Source organism: Gavia stellata, chromosome 12 (assembly GCF_030936135.1).
Source record: "Gavia stellata isolate bGavSte3 chromosome 12, bGavSte3.hap2, whole genome shotgun sequence".
In the NCBI taxonomy this organism is placed as follows: Eukaryota; Metazoa; Chordata; class Aves; order Gaviiformes; family Gaviidae; genus Gavia; species Gavia stellata.
In genome coordinates, this window is record NC_082605.1 from 10,112,211 (window position 1) to 10,129,546 (window position 17,336).

Consider the following 17,336-nt stretch of genomic DNA (forward strand, 5'->3'; position numbering starts at 1 on the left):
TACAAGAGTTTAAAACTGGCAGAGAGAAACTAGAACATTATTAGAAAATGGAAACCTGAGTTAGACCTGCCCACAAGGGGAAGAAAAGGAACAAAACCAACTCTTATTACAAAATCTGCAGTCTCTTCTGTTTTCTTTGTAAATTTTTTTTTATTCTGTTTTTGTAGAAAAACATCAGTTATAACAGACTTCATATGCAAACCTACACTAAGGCTTATTACAAGTAGGGAAGACTCAACTCTTTAATATAGGCAGAAAATCCTAAAATCAATGAGTCTCCAGGCTGTCACTACAGAGAACTTGAGTGTCGCTGCTGCTGTTTCACCATCTGTACCTACTAATACCAGTTCACTGTCAGAATCTGTTTGCTTATTGGCAAAAGAAACATGTAATTTTTTTAAAAATCCCTTCTGCCTCTTTCAATTGAGATTGTGATTTTTTTTTTTTTTGCTTAAAAGAATGCAAGTTTCTGTAGAAAGTGTGGAAGAAAGAGATAAGTCTTTGATATATGTGTAGCAGCATCATATTTATTATCATATTTATACAGAGTTCACTTTATTTGCAGGAGAGCAAAGGACAATACTACTGAATGCAGGGTTTTTCTAGATTTAAACACATTTATGCTCAAAATTACTTTGTCTTAGTGTTCTCTAAGACTATGTCTCCTATACCAAGTTTACACTGAAATGTTAAGTTTCTTCAGACTGTCCATAGTACATTCTGAAGGAGACTAAAAGATGGTGGAATTTTAATTTTTATTCTTCTCAACATGCTCTAAAAATTGCAGAATCACCCTAGTCTTGAAATTCTGTGAGATTCGTGAAAGACAGTATTCTTTTCAGTGACCAAGATGAAGCTAGTAAATATAGAATATCTGAATTTAGGTAGTAATCTAGCTATTAAAAATGAGGAAAATTATGACTGAATTATCTCTTCCAATGCTCATGTGAAAGGCAGTACATTTCACACTAACTGTTGATAGAATTCAGCATTACAGTCTTGTATTCTTTGATACTGCATGATGAATCAACTCATTTCAGGTCCTTTATTTGAATCTCTACTTCCAAGTAGTGAATATGGGCATCTGGATAAGTGCAGCATAGGATTTGTATATGTTATGTACATGTTTCTTTTTATTTCCAATTTTTTGGGGAAAGGTGATGGTTTCATCATTATGATTTTGTTTAAAATAAATTTTTAAAGATACTGCTCACCTAGACAGTTCTGGGCAAGAGATGGGGACAGAAGCAAGCGAACGAAAGGCATCACAGAGTAAAGCAGGCTCTAAAAAATGAGCAATGTTTCTGTCTTTGAGATTTTGAGAGAGTACATGAACCTTCATATATGTACTTCCCTATAGATGCATTTTAGCTCAAAAGCTACAGTACAATATAAGACGTTAAAAGCCCTTCGTGTTGAAAGAGGCCATCGCTGTTCACAGAAAACATGAAAATTAGCCCCTTGGGATGTTTAATTAAAGATAACAGACTCACATAATCTTCTTAGGGCAAAAATTTAGTAAAGAACACTGAAGGAAATGTCTGATGAAAATTGTCAAGATCTCTTAACTTTTCTTCATAGAACAAGCAGAATCTGGAATTTCAAGCCTCATTGAAAAAGTCCATAGCAGTGCTCAGTAAAAGGCTCTGGACACCTAGTCAGAAGAATGAAGGATTAAATCGTACACAGACACAATCTTTAGTCTCATAGTAGTTTTGAAATTTAGAGTTTGAAGGAGATGAGGAGAAATAGTCCATTTTTGTTTAATACAAGGCTGCTTAAAAATTCTGAAATTAAGTGTAAATTTTCCTTAATACTTTCGTGCCTATTTTTCTGCAGACTAGTTATATACATGAATCGTTGAGGTTGGAATTGACCTTTTGACATCATCTAGTCCAATCCCAATGGCCTAGATCTTGAGCTAGAGCAGGTTACCCAGAACTGTGTCCAGTCAGGTCTTGAATGTCTCCACAGATGGAGAGGCCACACCCTCTCTGGAAAACTTCTTCCAGAGTTTGACCACCCTCACGGTTTTCTTCTGAAACCAGGTCCATGTTGCAAAGAGGTATGCAAATTTGTCATAGAGAGACCATGAAATGTGCCTGCATTTCTAATATTGCAGGACATAGAACAGCAGTATGATACCATGTGAACATGAGTCATCTTAAAGTTTAATAAGATTACTGAGTGTCTGTATATTACAGTCTTTTCATTTTAACAAATGGCTATGCTGTTAGTTGCAAAGGACCTACGTACATAGATTTGAAAAATAAGCATATAAAAAGATGGTACTATTCTGAAACCTAGTTTGAATGTCATCAGCATGTTCTTTCCATGATGGAAAGGTTGCAGTAGAAAATGGTTTAAAATTATTAGATATAACTAGATATAATAACTAGATAGGAAAAACAGGTAGGTTTTTCTTACTATTGCCACCTATGGATAAAAATGTAGAATTGCAAAGTTTTGTTTCTGTGGTACTGAAGTACGAGGAAGGAATGTCTAAAGTGGTTTTATATTTATTTTCTACCAAAATATTTTTATATATGATCAGTTTTGTATTGGGCTTCCTATTTATCAAAGTTGAAATTAGGACGTAGAAAACACTAAACGAATCTTCACTGCACACATGCTTTTCTGTGGTCTCTCAATCAAAATCAAGGAACATTTTAATTTGTTCATTTTAAAAACATAAAAAACTTTACCAGTACAGTCAGACCTGTAATTTCTGAAAAGAAGCAAGCCCTCATTGCTCTATGTCAACTTAACTGGAATCATAGATTAATGGAAGCTCAATGTAGCTAAATTAGAGAGAAATGAAAGTACTCCAGTAATCTGAAGATTTCTCTTATTCAGTATAATTCTGGAAAGAAAAGAAATCCATGTTGTTTTTATGTACAGGCATCTTTACAGTTTTCTATCAAAGAAGAGTGATTGCCTGGGATGTGCATTCAAGCGTTGCTATAGCTCTGTGAATCTACCCTGACTCATTCTTTTCTGCTGAAGCTACATAAAAAAACCAATTGCAGTAATTCCTGTTTGGACAGAAGAGAAAAATCAGTGCAGAAGGAACCCTGTTTTTCTTCACAACTGGAAGCTTCTTGATTGGTGTTTTTGTTTTTTTTTTCTGTGTATTAAGCATTCCTCATACAGATGGCCTGAAGATCAGCCACTCTCAGAATCTTCTGTGGCGAAGGTTACCAAAAAGTCTATAGCTCTTGTGAGAATACTAGACCCATAAGGGTCAGATTCTGCCATTCATGAACACGTTGAATAATAGTTATACTTTGCATGCAGTCCTTTCAAGGGAATAGATTTACTGTTAATTTCAGAATGATTAAGGATGGTGAGATTTTTCTCACAGCCATATTTTGTGCTGCCAAGCAGTAAAAGCTGAAAAGAAAATGGGAGACACTTTCTACCACCCATGATTAATATCTTTATATAGTGTCTTGTCTTTATATAGGAATGTGACACAAAAGGTTCCAGGGAATCTGTCCTTAAATGCATGGCAGGTGCATTTAATTCCATAGTAGATGGTGCCATAACACAAGGGCATGATAAGTGTTAGGTTACCCCCTGTTCTCTGCCACACAGTAATGCTGTGAGACTAACAGAAATTTATCACGTAAGAGATTTCTTGGAAACAAACATGTCCATATGGCTCAGCAGAATAAAAGAAACACCTTTTCAAATAGTAGTATTGATTTCTGCTAGAACTGTAGATCATGCTTAAGTGTTATTTTATGTATATATTATTTATATTTCAATATACATTAAAATACGTATTTAAAATATAATAGGCAGGCCTTTGTAGTCAGATGTAGGAGGTGTTACTGAATCTGAAGAACAGGCAGCTTAACCCTCTTCTGTTCATTGGCAGTTTGATTTTAAATGCTTTTACCAAAAATCCTTATGCAAACAAGGAATATTATGGTTTATACCAGCAAACAAATTGTCCCAAGTAAAGCCAGAGTCTTTTCCCTCTCCAGTATTTAACTTTTCAAAGCTGATCCTTTATTTTTATAACCAGCCCATATACAAGTTCAAGGTTTTTTTCTCTCCAAACCCTGGTTAGAGAGAGATTTTTCACAAGTGTCCTCATCCATCACCTTCTTTGTTCTCCTTTTTATATAATTTTAAAAACAAACCTTAGTATAACAATAAATTCAGTTATTCCATGTTAAATATTCCTAGTCAAGATGCTAAAAGCCCTCAGGTACTTTGAATGACACAGTTTGAAGATACAGGTTCTCCTTTTTGTTTCCCATTCATAAGCTAAAAAAATATATGGTAAAGATTTCATCTCACCACTAATTTGTTAAAAATGGCATACAATTTTGAATGCCTCTCTTCTGGTCAGAGGAAAGTGACCCTCATGATCCTGCTGTTTAAGATATTTCAAACTGTGCCTTGGAAACAGGAAAGATCCAAAATCTCATGTTACTTTTAAAATACAAATCTGTCTTACTGAGGCTGGTCACACTTCAGTTTTTTGATCTTCCTGTTTGAATCAGCCTCTACAGAACAGCAAATTGAAAGGAAAATTTGTGAACATACCAGTTTTCCAGTAACTGAGGTTTCTGGTGATCTAGGCTCTAAGTAAGGAAGATTCTTTTATAATTTCACAGAGGAAAATGTGCATATTGTATCTGAAAATAAATGCCCTACAACACAAAAATTTTGTTCTTTGTCCCCTTTTTTCCTTTTTCTTGTGTGTTAAAATTGTGTATACGTGACCTCAACACTCCATTCAGGGTTTTTTTGAGGGAATTGCAATGGAGTTTGCATGCACATCTCTCTTTGGAGAAGAACCCACAACATGCTTTGAAAAAGTGACTCCCAATAATTTAATCAAATGTAGTTTGATATTTCTAGGAGTGGCAGATACTGTAAATGTTTCACAAATAGTTAAATCTGCTATTGTTACAGAGTAACATAGAGTAAATAAATCTGCTCTGTACTGCTTATACTCCCCCCCCCCCCCCCCCCCCTTTTTTTTCTCACATGTATTGCTTTGGTCTTACGATTAAAAACATTCAAGCAAATGTCACTGTCATACACAGTCCTTAAAATTTATGATACCATCTATAAAATTGCATTTTAGTATAAAGGCCTAAGGGAAAATGAATATGTCATCATAATGACACACCAACCAAATTTCTGAAGCGTTCTAAAATAAATGTTTTCCTTGTCGGGCAAGACAGTGATTTACTTAATCTTTACCCCACATTATAAGCCACAGAAGATTATATTCAGCAGTAGCGTTTAGTAAATCCCTCAAAATGCTTTTCATGCTTTGGTGGAAAACCACTAGTTTATGTTTTTCCAGAGTTTCTTGTTCATTTAGAATATTATCTTTGTATTCATAAATTTAATATTAGTGTATAGACTAATGTTTTTCAGTTTCAGGAAAATTGAAATGTGTATTTGTATAGTCTAGCATTAAACAACTCACAGATTTAGGTCAGGAGCCATGACTTAGGAAACATGGTTTGTAGGTAATGTGTGGAGAGAGGTAAGCTCCTCCACAGAATACTTCAGAGCATGTGGTAAAATCCTGACTCTCTCCATTGACTGAACAGGGAATCTGAAGTTAGATGGCATATTCACAACCATTCACATGTTTGTATTCATTTGTGTTTGTTCTCAATTCATTTTACCATACAGAATTAGTGTGTGGAATAATTGAATAACAGGGCTCTTAAAGATAGTTCTCTGCTAATGTTGGCTTGAGAATTTAACCCCTATTTATCTAATTCTTGGGCTTTCCACACCACTTGTTCTCAGAGAATGTGGGGCTCTGACAGATGAATTAGAGCAGTATCCCAACACATATAGTATTAACATGTGTAGTAAATTGCATAGAGCATTCTGCTCTTTGCTTCTGCACTTCTGCTTTGCTGTTGGGATTTTTTGTTTGTTTGGGTTTTAGTACTATGTAATTTGGTTAGGAGGAAGATCCTTGTGATCTAATAGCAATCAGATTCTAGGGGCATTTTGCTAAATAATTCTGCTGCTAGCAAAATAAATCCCTGATTGCAGTACAAGGCAGCAGATAAACTGTCAGGTCCCTTTGAAAACTTCAAATAATGCTGTGTGAGTATGAAGCTGCAATTACACAGTATATGAATACATTAATACCAGTTTAAGTACCATGGATTAACTAATTTATTTTCCCCCCAGTAGACTATATTTCCAAATATTAACAGTTTTTTCTCATGTGTTTGTTGTGTCTTGAAATGAAGATGGCAGCCTTATGCAAAAAGTTGCATAGAGTATACATAGTCCTAAAACATTGGGGGATCCCTCTGTAATCAGTAAGAGAGAGCAACTGCAGCTTTCGTTGGACATAGGTATGAAGTATGTAGTTTTTGCTTTACTTGTTATGGGTTTCTAATTCCTACTCCTTCTCACCTGTTGTGGCTTACTGCCACATCCAGATGGTTGATGTTGATGCCTGTCTCATCTGGGGAGCATACAGTCACATTTCAGGAAATATCAACCCAGGAAGTACCTGGACTCTCTTACGATTATTATTACTGTGGCACTTTCTGCCAAGTTCAAAGATCAAAGTTGTAAAAGTAGGCATACTTTCTGGATGCTGAATTAGCGCCTGTGTGTCTATGTCTTCTGGCCAGCAAAGATACATAGTTATTAGTAGGCAACAGTTGGTATTTTGTTGTTAATGATAGATGAGCTATGTATAATGTCACTGAATGTTCTACTTTGATATTCAAGAGGAGGGATCCTGATTTTGTTTGGACATTGTATTACTAGGGAATAATGAAGCTGAATTTTGATTGACTTTTTGCAAGCGCTGGATGGAAAGACACATATGGCAAGCATGTATGTTTCAGTTTAAGCTTTATTTCTTTCAATATAGATACTAAGGACATTTTCTGTAAAGAATATTGGTATATTGTAGTTTTTAATCTCTGTTATAAATTGGAATTGTAGAAAGCCTCTTTTTCTGAAAACAAAGTAATATGTTGAGCCTCTCTATGAAAGACAGGAATACAACAATATGCGTACTTTCTCTGTCTTTGCAAATACTTTGCCAGAGTAGTGTGTCCTGATATTTTGTTGGCTTTGCGGGGAAGAGTGTTTTTCACAGAGATTAGAAAAAATACTATGCTCACTATAATATCTCTCACGAGGTTGCTGGAAAAACAACAAAGCTTTCTCAGGAACCTTTATCTGAAAAATAAATCTGTGCAGACAACTTATTTCGGCGGCAGATGTCCATTGCTAAGCTTTACAAATTAAGGGCAGTTCTGTGGGGAATCCCTAGATCCAGTCTTCCACTTGTAGTCAGTAATTGTTATGGACAATAAATTGTGCCTTTTATCTCTATTTTTCAGTAGTTGAACATTCTGTTTCCTCTACTGAAAAATAAGTAATTTTGCATTTATTAATTTAAGCAATTTAATAAATACTTTTCTCTGTTGAATGTCTGCTATTAGCTTATCATCATAAACAACTGGAATTCATTAATTGCAAACACATTTGTAAATATTATGTATAGTCTTATAAAGCTTAAATAAACATTTCTCTGCAATTTTTTTGTTGGGATTTTTGTTGGGTTTTTTTTTTTCTTTCTTTAGCAAACAGCAAGTTAGAAAGCATAAATCAAATTTTGCATGGATTGGCTTGCTCTACTCCCATAGCAGAGTGAACTAATGGAAATACAAAATACTTCGCTTTCTGGCAGAACTCCATATCAATTTATAGCCTTATGTGTGCATGAAAATCCCCAAAGCATTTTAAATGTGACTTGGAAAGAGTTTCTTTAAATGTTGTTGTGCCCTTCATTGCCTCTTCCTCACCTTTTTCCTCTTTTTTTTTTTTTTTTTTTTTTTAACCATCTTATAGTAAGGAAAGCCAGAAAGGTTTTTGTTGATAGGACTGGTTTTTAAGGACTAGGAAGATGTTCTGGTTATTCCTGACTAGGAAGTCAGTTCTTGTTTTTCCTTTGCTTGAAGATATCAGAAGTGTGAACTTATTTGTGATGGAAGCTGCATTGCTGTATCTGAGCCTATTAGAAACACCGTGGGTGAAATCTCTCTGGAAGTCAGACATTTACTAGCTTTCATCTTAGGATGTATACTTGGAGTGCAAGTGTGCTTATTCTAGGTTGTCACTGTAGAAAAGCACTGATTTGGCGTCGCTCTGAACTCGTTTTTTGGCCCATGGGCAGTAAGATCCTATCCTGTATTACTTCAGTCCTCGCTATCTGAAAAACTATGTTTTGCTTTGTAAAATATTATTGCAATAAATGGATAAAAGAGTAGAAAATGTAGATCTACGCAATCAAATGACTTAGCTCTGCAAATAAATTATTCATTAAGCTTTACTGAATATTTAAAAGGGAAAAAAGCAAACATGCTTCTGAGGTCCATCATCAAGAGATCAGATTTAAAGAGCCTGAATATAAATAGTCTAAAAATTCTGTGCTGATGATGTCTCAACTGAAGTAATGTGCCCAGTCTAGAGTACCACATTTTAATCAAAATGCAGGAAAACTGAAAAGGTTCCAGAGAATGCAGGGGAAAAAAAGTTTGGAGTATGTGGCCTTACAGGAAAATTTGAAACAGCTTGGTTTATTTAGTTCAGGACAGAGAAGAATGAAGAGAGCCTAATAATAATATGAAGTACTTAGCAGTTTAAAAAAAAAATAAAAAGGACAGACAGTAATTGATTGTTTTCAATGTCTGCTAGATTTAGATTAAGACTGAGATGCTTAATTTTCTCTGGACATGAAAGTAACTGCAGATGCAGGAATGAGCTTTAATATTTAGGTTGCAATTATTACTAAGTAGATAAGAGCAAGGGTTACATGACTCCTGCCATATAGCCCATTACTCAGTTGAGGCTGCTGTTAGACTAGCTACAGAACTTGATCTTGGAATCTATCTGTTGGAAGGAGAGTGGAGGTCTCTGAATGCCACGACACAGCTTCCTTTTGCCCTTATTGCAGACTGTTACTCAGCCATTGTCCTCAAGTCTTCTGCCCAATGGAATAAACTAGCAAGTTTTTCACCGAAGGTTTAGGACAGATGCTAAGAAAAGCTCTTAGACTATAAGCATAGTTGTTTTCTAAATTAGCTACCTAGACAGGTCTTTAACCCTGTCACGGGAGAGATTTAGAAAACACATTAGACATTTGTCACAAATAGCCTAGATGTATTCTATCTAGTCTTGGAAAAGGTAGATGGAGTTGCTGATCTCGGTTGCCTTAAAATTAATTTCTAAGAATTATTTTAAAAATACTTCTGCACAGTCAAAATCTTTCTGTTCTAACCTTATATTACTCAAATGATTTTGGGTCTGATTTCCTCTGATGGCAAAACTGCGCTGCAGAAAGTTAGGGTAGACCCTTGAATGAATTCAGCTGAATGTTCTCTCTGTGAGGGAGGACGTGTAAACATGCAACCATATTATCCTCCCTACTAAAGGGCAGCACTGTGATGGGAGCTGCATCTGCAGTCATGATATTTGCAAAATGGAACACTTGTGTGTGGATTTGGGAATAAGAAGCTTCAGAAATGTCTGTAGCAAGTATGCATGCTAGCAGGATAATGGGTAGTGTCTCTTCATCTGTGCTATATGTGCTCATTTCAGTGCTTGTATCTGAAACAGTGTAGCATTTCTTCTTTCTTCAGCATTTTCTCAGCTCTCTTCTTTCTTCTCTATCTACTAAGTAATTTAAAAATTGTATGTGATAGTTGGCAAGGTACTTCATATTTTCTAAGTTAGATAACAGATGTAATGTTTAATTGTTGTCTTCTAGGGCAGATTGGAAAGTGGAAAAAATGTATTTGGAAATGTTTTTAACATGTGTTTAAGTTATCAGTGGCAGCATATAGACTGGCTGGTTCTAAAACTGATTGTGAATTGTGTATCTGGATACATACCAGGTATTCGAAGACCTTAAAATATAGTCAGTGATTTGTAGCTATTTTGTACTTTTCTTTGCAGAAAGCTCACTCCTGTTGGCTACTGACTGTAGCTGCATCATAATTCATATGTTGTACTAATATTACATCAATAGCTAGTAATAGAGAATGGAATACTTTAAAGTGGCTACATCAAGATTTCATTATCTCAAACACTCAGCCTTAAATAGTGGCTTCAGAATATACATAGACAAAATATAAACAAACTTACATTCTTCTATATAAAGTCTTAATATATATTCCAAAGAACATATATATTTACATTTTAAATAGTAATGTGAAAAAGCAAAAAAAATAAAAAAAGCAGTGATTACTATTAAATCAATCCTATTTAGATTCCAGGCTTTTTAACTGAAGTGAGGGCTTTATTTTTAAGAAACCAAAGACAGAAGTAATTCAAGCCAAGAAACTATCATATTGGGTCTTTTTCCTCAGGAGTCCCATGGTGTCTGACCGGGGCCAAATGTTCTCTGTGGTATTTAGCAGTAATTGCAGCATAGGCACAACCATAAACAGCAGCTGCCAACATCATTAGACACACAATTCCACAGACAACTCCAGTTATTACCACAGTGGCAATTGCATGACGCAAACTAACAGGCCTTGGCTTTGGTTTGGGTTCACAGTTTGAACGGCTGTTTTCCCCGTGTTCATTGTGATGAGCATGCTTCGGAGAACTTCTGTGCTCAAAGCTATGGTGGTGGATGCTAGCCAGATGAACGTGAGCTGTTGTTAGAGGGCATGCCCCAAACAGCTCATAGGGAACTTTGAGGAGGTCCTTTCCCTTCCGAATCCCTGGTGTTGAGCAGATAATGCCATCACTTATTCCTCCTGAAAAAAAACAGATTTATGGTCTTAAGATTTGGTGGTTTCTGAATTATCTTAATGTAAAATTAACAGAAACCTGAAGTAAATTCATCAGCAGCTTTGACTTCATACGTTCTAAGATTTGTAACTGTATCTTTCAGATCTTTTTCCAGTTAGATCAATGATGAGATTATTAGACTTTAACACTCATAGAAGAGAGTATTTGTAAGAAGCAATTAATCAGGAATTGTTATCTATGATTTTATGGATGTAAAAGTAAAAAACAACAGCGGTATAAAAGAACTAAGTCATAGATGAAAACAAAGAGGTATTGTTAACGGCAAATTCATTCTATTCAAATTCATACCATTACTTCTTTTTATAAAGAGAAATGGAAACAATATACTTAGTAAAGATTTCCCACTTGCTTGAAATATTCCATGAAATAGTTATTGTTCTGATATCATACGCTAACTGTAATGAAGCAAAGAGAAAGTTGTTATGTACACGTGAGCAATTTTTTGAAGCAAGGCTCATGGTAAGAAAAGGTACAGAGATCTAAAGGAGTTAAGATTAATCAAGCTATTACCCTGGTCAAATGGTAAATTTCATGATTGCTTAGAGTGAGCTTCTGCTGTCTCCCAAAGGATGTTTATAGTATAACAGGAAGTAAAGTAGGAAGCCTCAGTCCTGGTAAATCACACAGTTATTCCTCAGCATGTAGAGGAACACATGCCGAGCATAGCCTTCAGGTTTCTAATTAGTCCACACACCACGGCATTAGGGGTGTAGTGTGTCAACGAGTCAACAAGGCCAAAAAAAATGTTTATGTATTTTAAAAAAATAACTAATCAAATCAACTGAGTTTCTTCCTCTTCTCTATCCAAAATAATCCACCTTTCAGCTAAAGCCAGGCATAGAAATTTTCATCCTTGTCTTTTGGTCTTTAATAGCCAAACCCAAAGCGTGATTCCAGACACCTCCAATGTGTTAGTTTGAATGTGGATATAGATAAAACTCCAAATCCTGCAACTGTGATCCTTCTATGGTTTTAAGTAACTAAATATGTGTGCTTGGAATGGAAGACTGGAGTCCCACCTGAACTGAAGCATTCTCTGTAGTTGTTTATGAGTATGCATCAAATGTCAATTGCCTGAGCTGGATTCAGCTAAAAATACTGAAATCCTTTAGAGTTATATTGGACACAACAGTCAATACTTTTAAATTCGGACAATGTTCCATCTCTGGCAATGTTTTGTTAGGACTTGCAAGAAATATCTGTAGAGCCACAGTACTATTTTATCATAAGTATACAATATAATTAATGGGAAAGATTAATGTGCAATGTAACTAATTTTTATTCATGTGATTCACACAAGTAATTTTAGGGAAATATAAACATTGAAGGGAACATAGTATTTGGGCTTCCTTTAAAACTTGTTGCTAAAATGAATTTGTAAGTTCCATATCACTTCATTTAAGTAATCTGTGCAATCTTCAGAAAGATGGAAGGGCACTGAATTTCTAAACAATGTTGGTTTTTGAAACAAATTACAATACTTATGCAGCTGGCAGAGTAATTAAAATAATCTGATATGTTTATCTTGGATCCTTACATTCTTCTGCACATTGAAGTCAGAACCCCTGCTGAAAGTTGTTGTAGGGAATGGTTCCAGCATAATACAACTAAAGCCCTGGGATAATGTAGTATTTTACCATTCCAAAATATTAAGATTGTAACCCTAAGAGGAGTTTAGCCTTTTGTCTTTTCTAAAAGGTTGCTTCTGGCAGTGGCTTTACCTCACCCAGAGACTATTCCTGTATTAGTTGTGTCCTTGCATAGCCAGTACAGTTTTCCAGCTGGCCTGTAGAGTTCTGATGCCTGAAAATGGCAGCCCATTCAGTGACAGGCAACACGGACCATCTTCACATGCACTGTGTTGCAACATGCTCCATGTCACTTCCATAGGTAATCACTAGTTTGATCACGTGCAAGCGCCTGGAGAAAAGCAAGTTGCCCTGCTGTTCTGAATTCTCAGAGTCTGAACATACCTTCTGGGAGAAAGAAATTAACGTCTTTTAATACTTAATTCCTTTAGAATTAAATCATATTCTCTTTTCTACAGCATAACTCATGAATCTATTTAAAAGCAGGTATGACCAAAATATGAGGCTACTTTTATTTATAAAATTCACTTTTCCCTATGCGATGGCATTACACATTTCTGTCAGGAAATTGTCAATGAATTTAGTACCTCTTCTGGTTGACAAAAAATTAGGAAGAAATACTAGGCAAGAGTAAACTTGTCCAAGGTGTAACATACATTTTCAGGTAAAGTATTCTTAAAATATTAAAGAGCTACTAAGTGATAATTTATAGAGGAATCAGAATCCTGAGTTCTCTAAAGTTAAATCAGTATTGATATCTGTCTTGATGTTTACCCTCACGCATCAGGTAAAAAGCTTTTAAACAGTAGGTTGGTTTCTAGCAAAAATATATTGGTAGAATTAAAGCAAGTGTATGTGCACAAGTATACTTGTTATATAGAGAGATATATGGATATATATGCATGCACACACTACACAGATGTATTTCCGTAATGTATCTGTACATACTATATGACTGCGTGTGTATACTTTCTCTCTTTGTGCTAATATAAAGTTCCTCTATGATTCTAGTTTGCCACCTGTATTTATGAAACACCTATATTCTGACCTACACATACGAATATTTTTTAGTGTGCTTATTTGAGGGGATGATCTAGGGTGTGGGGTGAATTGTTAAGCCATAGTGGTGAAGATCAGTTAGATGCCGGTTAAGTGTTCTCGTGTGCATTGTATGTAACGAGAAGAATTGCTTACCCCTGTATAAAAAGCTCTCCAGCCACAGTTTCAGGCCAAAGACATTACAATTACATTGCCAGAGATTATCTTTGAAAAGAACCACTTTCAGGTTCGGAAGTGACTCCAGCAGAACTCTCTCCATTTTCTGAAGTTTGTTATGCTTCACAGAGAGCAATGTTATATTCCCTGTGCTGTTTCCAAAAGTCTCAGGCAAACGTATAATGCTGTTGGATGACAAGTCCAGTTCTTTTAGGTGTGGGAGGAAACTGAAAGTCTTGTTTTCTATATAATGAATCAAATTTCTGGTCAGGTTTAGAACCTGTAGATACCGTAATTTTTGGAAAGCACCTGGTGCCAAACTTGAGAGCGAATTATTAGACAAGTCTAAGATTTTGAGCAACGGTGTTCCAGTGAATGCATTTTGGTTGATTCTCCAGATACGATTATTCTGCAACTGTAGTATCTGAATTTCAGGAGGTAAACGGGCAGGAATTTCAGTAAATCCTCTATTCTTGCAGTCTGCAGTCTTTGAAGCTGTATAGCATAGGCATTTGTTGGGACATCCATGAGCTGCATACATTAACAAGACGACACTCAAAACCAAAAGCCAGTTACCTGTATTACAAGTGAAAGAAGATTTAAAATTAAAATTTAGTCTTGGCAATATACACGCCATTAACATGGGCAAAAGATATACAGCTCCATAATAAACATTAATGTAGACAGCATAAAGAGAGTTCATTTCTTTTACAATACATTAGTAAATTACGGATAGTATTGAAGTACTTTTATAATGCAGAATGAAGTTAGTGCTTCCATGGTCTTAAAATGAAGTACTTCCCATGGCTTCATCTTCAGTAGAAATTATTTTCAGGAGGTTTTGCCATCAGCAGAGCAGTGATGTTTGAAGGGAATGCGACAGTTTCTAAAATTATTAAATTGGAATGTTTTTCTGTAGTAGTAACAACTTTGAGCCATCTTGTGCCAGAAGAATTGCAAGCAGAACTTTTATTTTTCTGTGTTTTTACTAGTTGTACTACCTAAAAAAATTAAGTTAATGTGCCATCAAAAAAATAACAAGCTTCAAAGACATTGCTATAAAAACAGTTTACAGTACTTTTTCAGCAATCCAGATTCTGTAAGTTTTTTTCTTTAAAATATCTATGTTTATACTTATTGCTTTAATTCCTTTATCTGAATGCCAGCTGTACTTCCCATAGATATAAGTTTCTACACAATCAGCAAACATTTGTCAAGAAGCTGTTAAAAAGATAAATGAGTTGACAGGAGTACTTAGTAATATTTAGTATTTATAATTATCTTCTGCACCCTGATGTTCAGGTCATTTTTAACTGAAAAAATAACAGTTTTTACCTTTCTTATCTTGCTAATGATCTTACTTTGAAAACAAGATGCCACTTAAAGTTATGTTCATATGCACAGCATGAAATTAAAAAAAATTATCGGATGATGTTGAATAATGAGATTTTCTTTGACTAAAGAAAGTCAGAATAATGAATCCTTTTGTAACATTGTTTTTGAGATGCCTTAAATAATTTTTACTATTTACGATTTCAAAATGAAAAACATTTTAGTTAGTTAATACTTGAAACCTTAAGAAATTAAAGGACATACTGTTTATTGACTTACAGAGATCAAACATTAATTTAGTAACAGGGAATACCATATTAAAGGAATAACTGTATGATTATAACATTGAATATGACAAATGTATAAATGAAAGTTTTATTTTGAGTCTACAGTTTGTCACAAACTACTCATTAATTTTCAGTCAAAAATGAAATTGTATTTATATTAATTATACATAATCTTCTGCAATGCTAAGTTCTACATTGTAGAATTCACTTGAAAGAGTTCGGCATTCTTGCAAGCAAATTAAGCAATACTTTCAGTTCATTATAACTGCAACAGTTAGCTTCAGAAACTGAGACACAGCTTCCAATTTAGTTAAAATAAACACTGCTTGGTAAGGAAATGCTTAGAGAATAGAAAAATTTTATTATTAATCTGAATGCTTCAATATCTCACCTTCCATTCTGCTTTGCTTGTTCTTCACCTTGCAAGATTCAGTCCAGTTTTCTGACGTAAAACAGTAACAAACACTTTGTTCTGATTCTCACTTCAAATCTGTAATGTGCTCATCCAGTTTGCTTTCTGTGGGTTTGTTTTTTTTTTTTTAGATGGTATCTGTTGCTTGTGTAGAAATGCAACTATTTCTAGTGAGTTACTCAATCAGCCTTTGATTTTTTCTTTATCACAATCTCCCTCCCCACCCTCCCCGTCCATATATGACTCTCAGAGACTTACTGTGCCTCTTAATCAGTCAACAGGCCACGCAAAGAGTGTCTGTCAACTCTAACTGGGCAGCTGGAATGTACAGATAATGACCTGATAGCCTTGCCTTTTTGATTTATTTAATCTGCCTCAAATACGAGGCACAAAAATAAAGCTGCCTTTTAAAATCCTGTATAGTTTCTGAATTCTGGTGGATTATTAGCTATGCTGTGTTAATTTTTGGAAGATCGGTTGACTCTGAACAAGAATTCTGATTATCCTGGGCTGTGACTGGAGGCAGTGGAGTGTATAATATCACTATGAATAGGCCTGTGGGTTGATGACATGCTTTTGACAGTGCACTTGTTTGCTCTTCTAAGCTTATTCATCTGACATCCATTAGTTGTGCTGAGAGGATTTTCTTGCACGGGGACACAGGACTGGTGGCTCCTTCCATAAAAATGGCATACATGCTGGTATGGTCACCAAGAATACTGAACAAATTTATTTATTTTCAAAGGTATTGGACAGAAATGGCAGATGATATTAAAATTGTACTTAGTGTGTTCACATGGTGCCTTGACTTGTCTCTTTGTTACTTCTTCCGTATAACACATTCATACTGTACCATCTACAACAATGAAAGGATTAATGACTTGTGACTATGAAGGAACTCGAAGGTGTTTAAAGGAATGAGAGATCTGGTATATAAAATAGTCTTTCGAGGCCATATGATCACTCCATCTGTTAGCTGTCCTATGGAGAGGGAAGTTGTGCAATCAAAAGCTTTCAGACTTATTCTTATACGTAAAATAGCTTTCTTGGGTTCAAATTCACACAAAGCTCACTTTCCAGGGCAAAATTTATATGCTATAGGCAATGCTATGGAAGGAATCATAGAAAAGTGAGACCATCAGGTCCAAACTGCTGTTGAAAGCAGGGTCTTACAAGAGATTATCCAGGGCCCTAACAAGCTGAGACTTGGATATTTCCAGCAAGGGAGATTCCATCACTTCTTTGGGCAATCTACTCCAATGTGTAACTGTTATCAGCATTAATAATTTTGTCTTACATCCAGACAGAGTTTTCCTTGAAGCAGCTTGTGTCCATCACCTCTTGTCCTCTCACCACGCATCTTTGTGAAGAAAGTAACCCTATCTTTTCCATAGCTACCTTTTGGTTACTGAAAGTCTCTGTTAAGATCTCTGCCACCCTCATTCACAGGAGAGAGCTGTAACTGTTGTTATTGTATGCTTTACTGAATTTTTTTTGACAGCAGTCAAGGTACCCAAAGGAACAATGAATACTGCTGAGCAGTGAAGGAGAATGTAGAACAACTGACATTCTGTAAAGTAAACATGACTGTTCGTCTTGAGGATACTAGGATTATTGCTACAAATGGCATACTGTCCTTGACACTCTTGATGAATG

The 17,336-nt window shown here is 35.3% G+C and overlaps 2 protein-coding genes across 2 annotated transcripts in view; one reads left to right on the top strand and one right to left on the bottom strand.

Moving 5' to 3' along the window:
* The window catches only part of CACNA2D3 (calcium voltage-gated channel auxiliary subunit alpha2delta 3), a 463,311-nt gene that overhangs the window by 377,028 nt on the left and 68,947 nt on the right, over window positions 1–17,336 (top strand). The window lies entirely within an intron of this gene.
* Window positions 10,372–15,681, bottom strand: LRTM1 (leucine rich repeats and transmembrane domains 1). Its single transcript, XM_009812474.2, has 3 exons — window positions 15,660–15,681; window positions 13,629–14,225; window positions 10,372–10,790 (listed from the first exon to the last, which is right to left on the bottom strand). Exons 1-3 carry the CDS (start codon window positions 15,664–15,666, stop codon window positions 10,372–10,374), a joined length of 1,023 nt encoding a protein of 340 aa, XP_009810776.2. The 5' UTR covers window positions 15,667–15,681.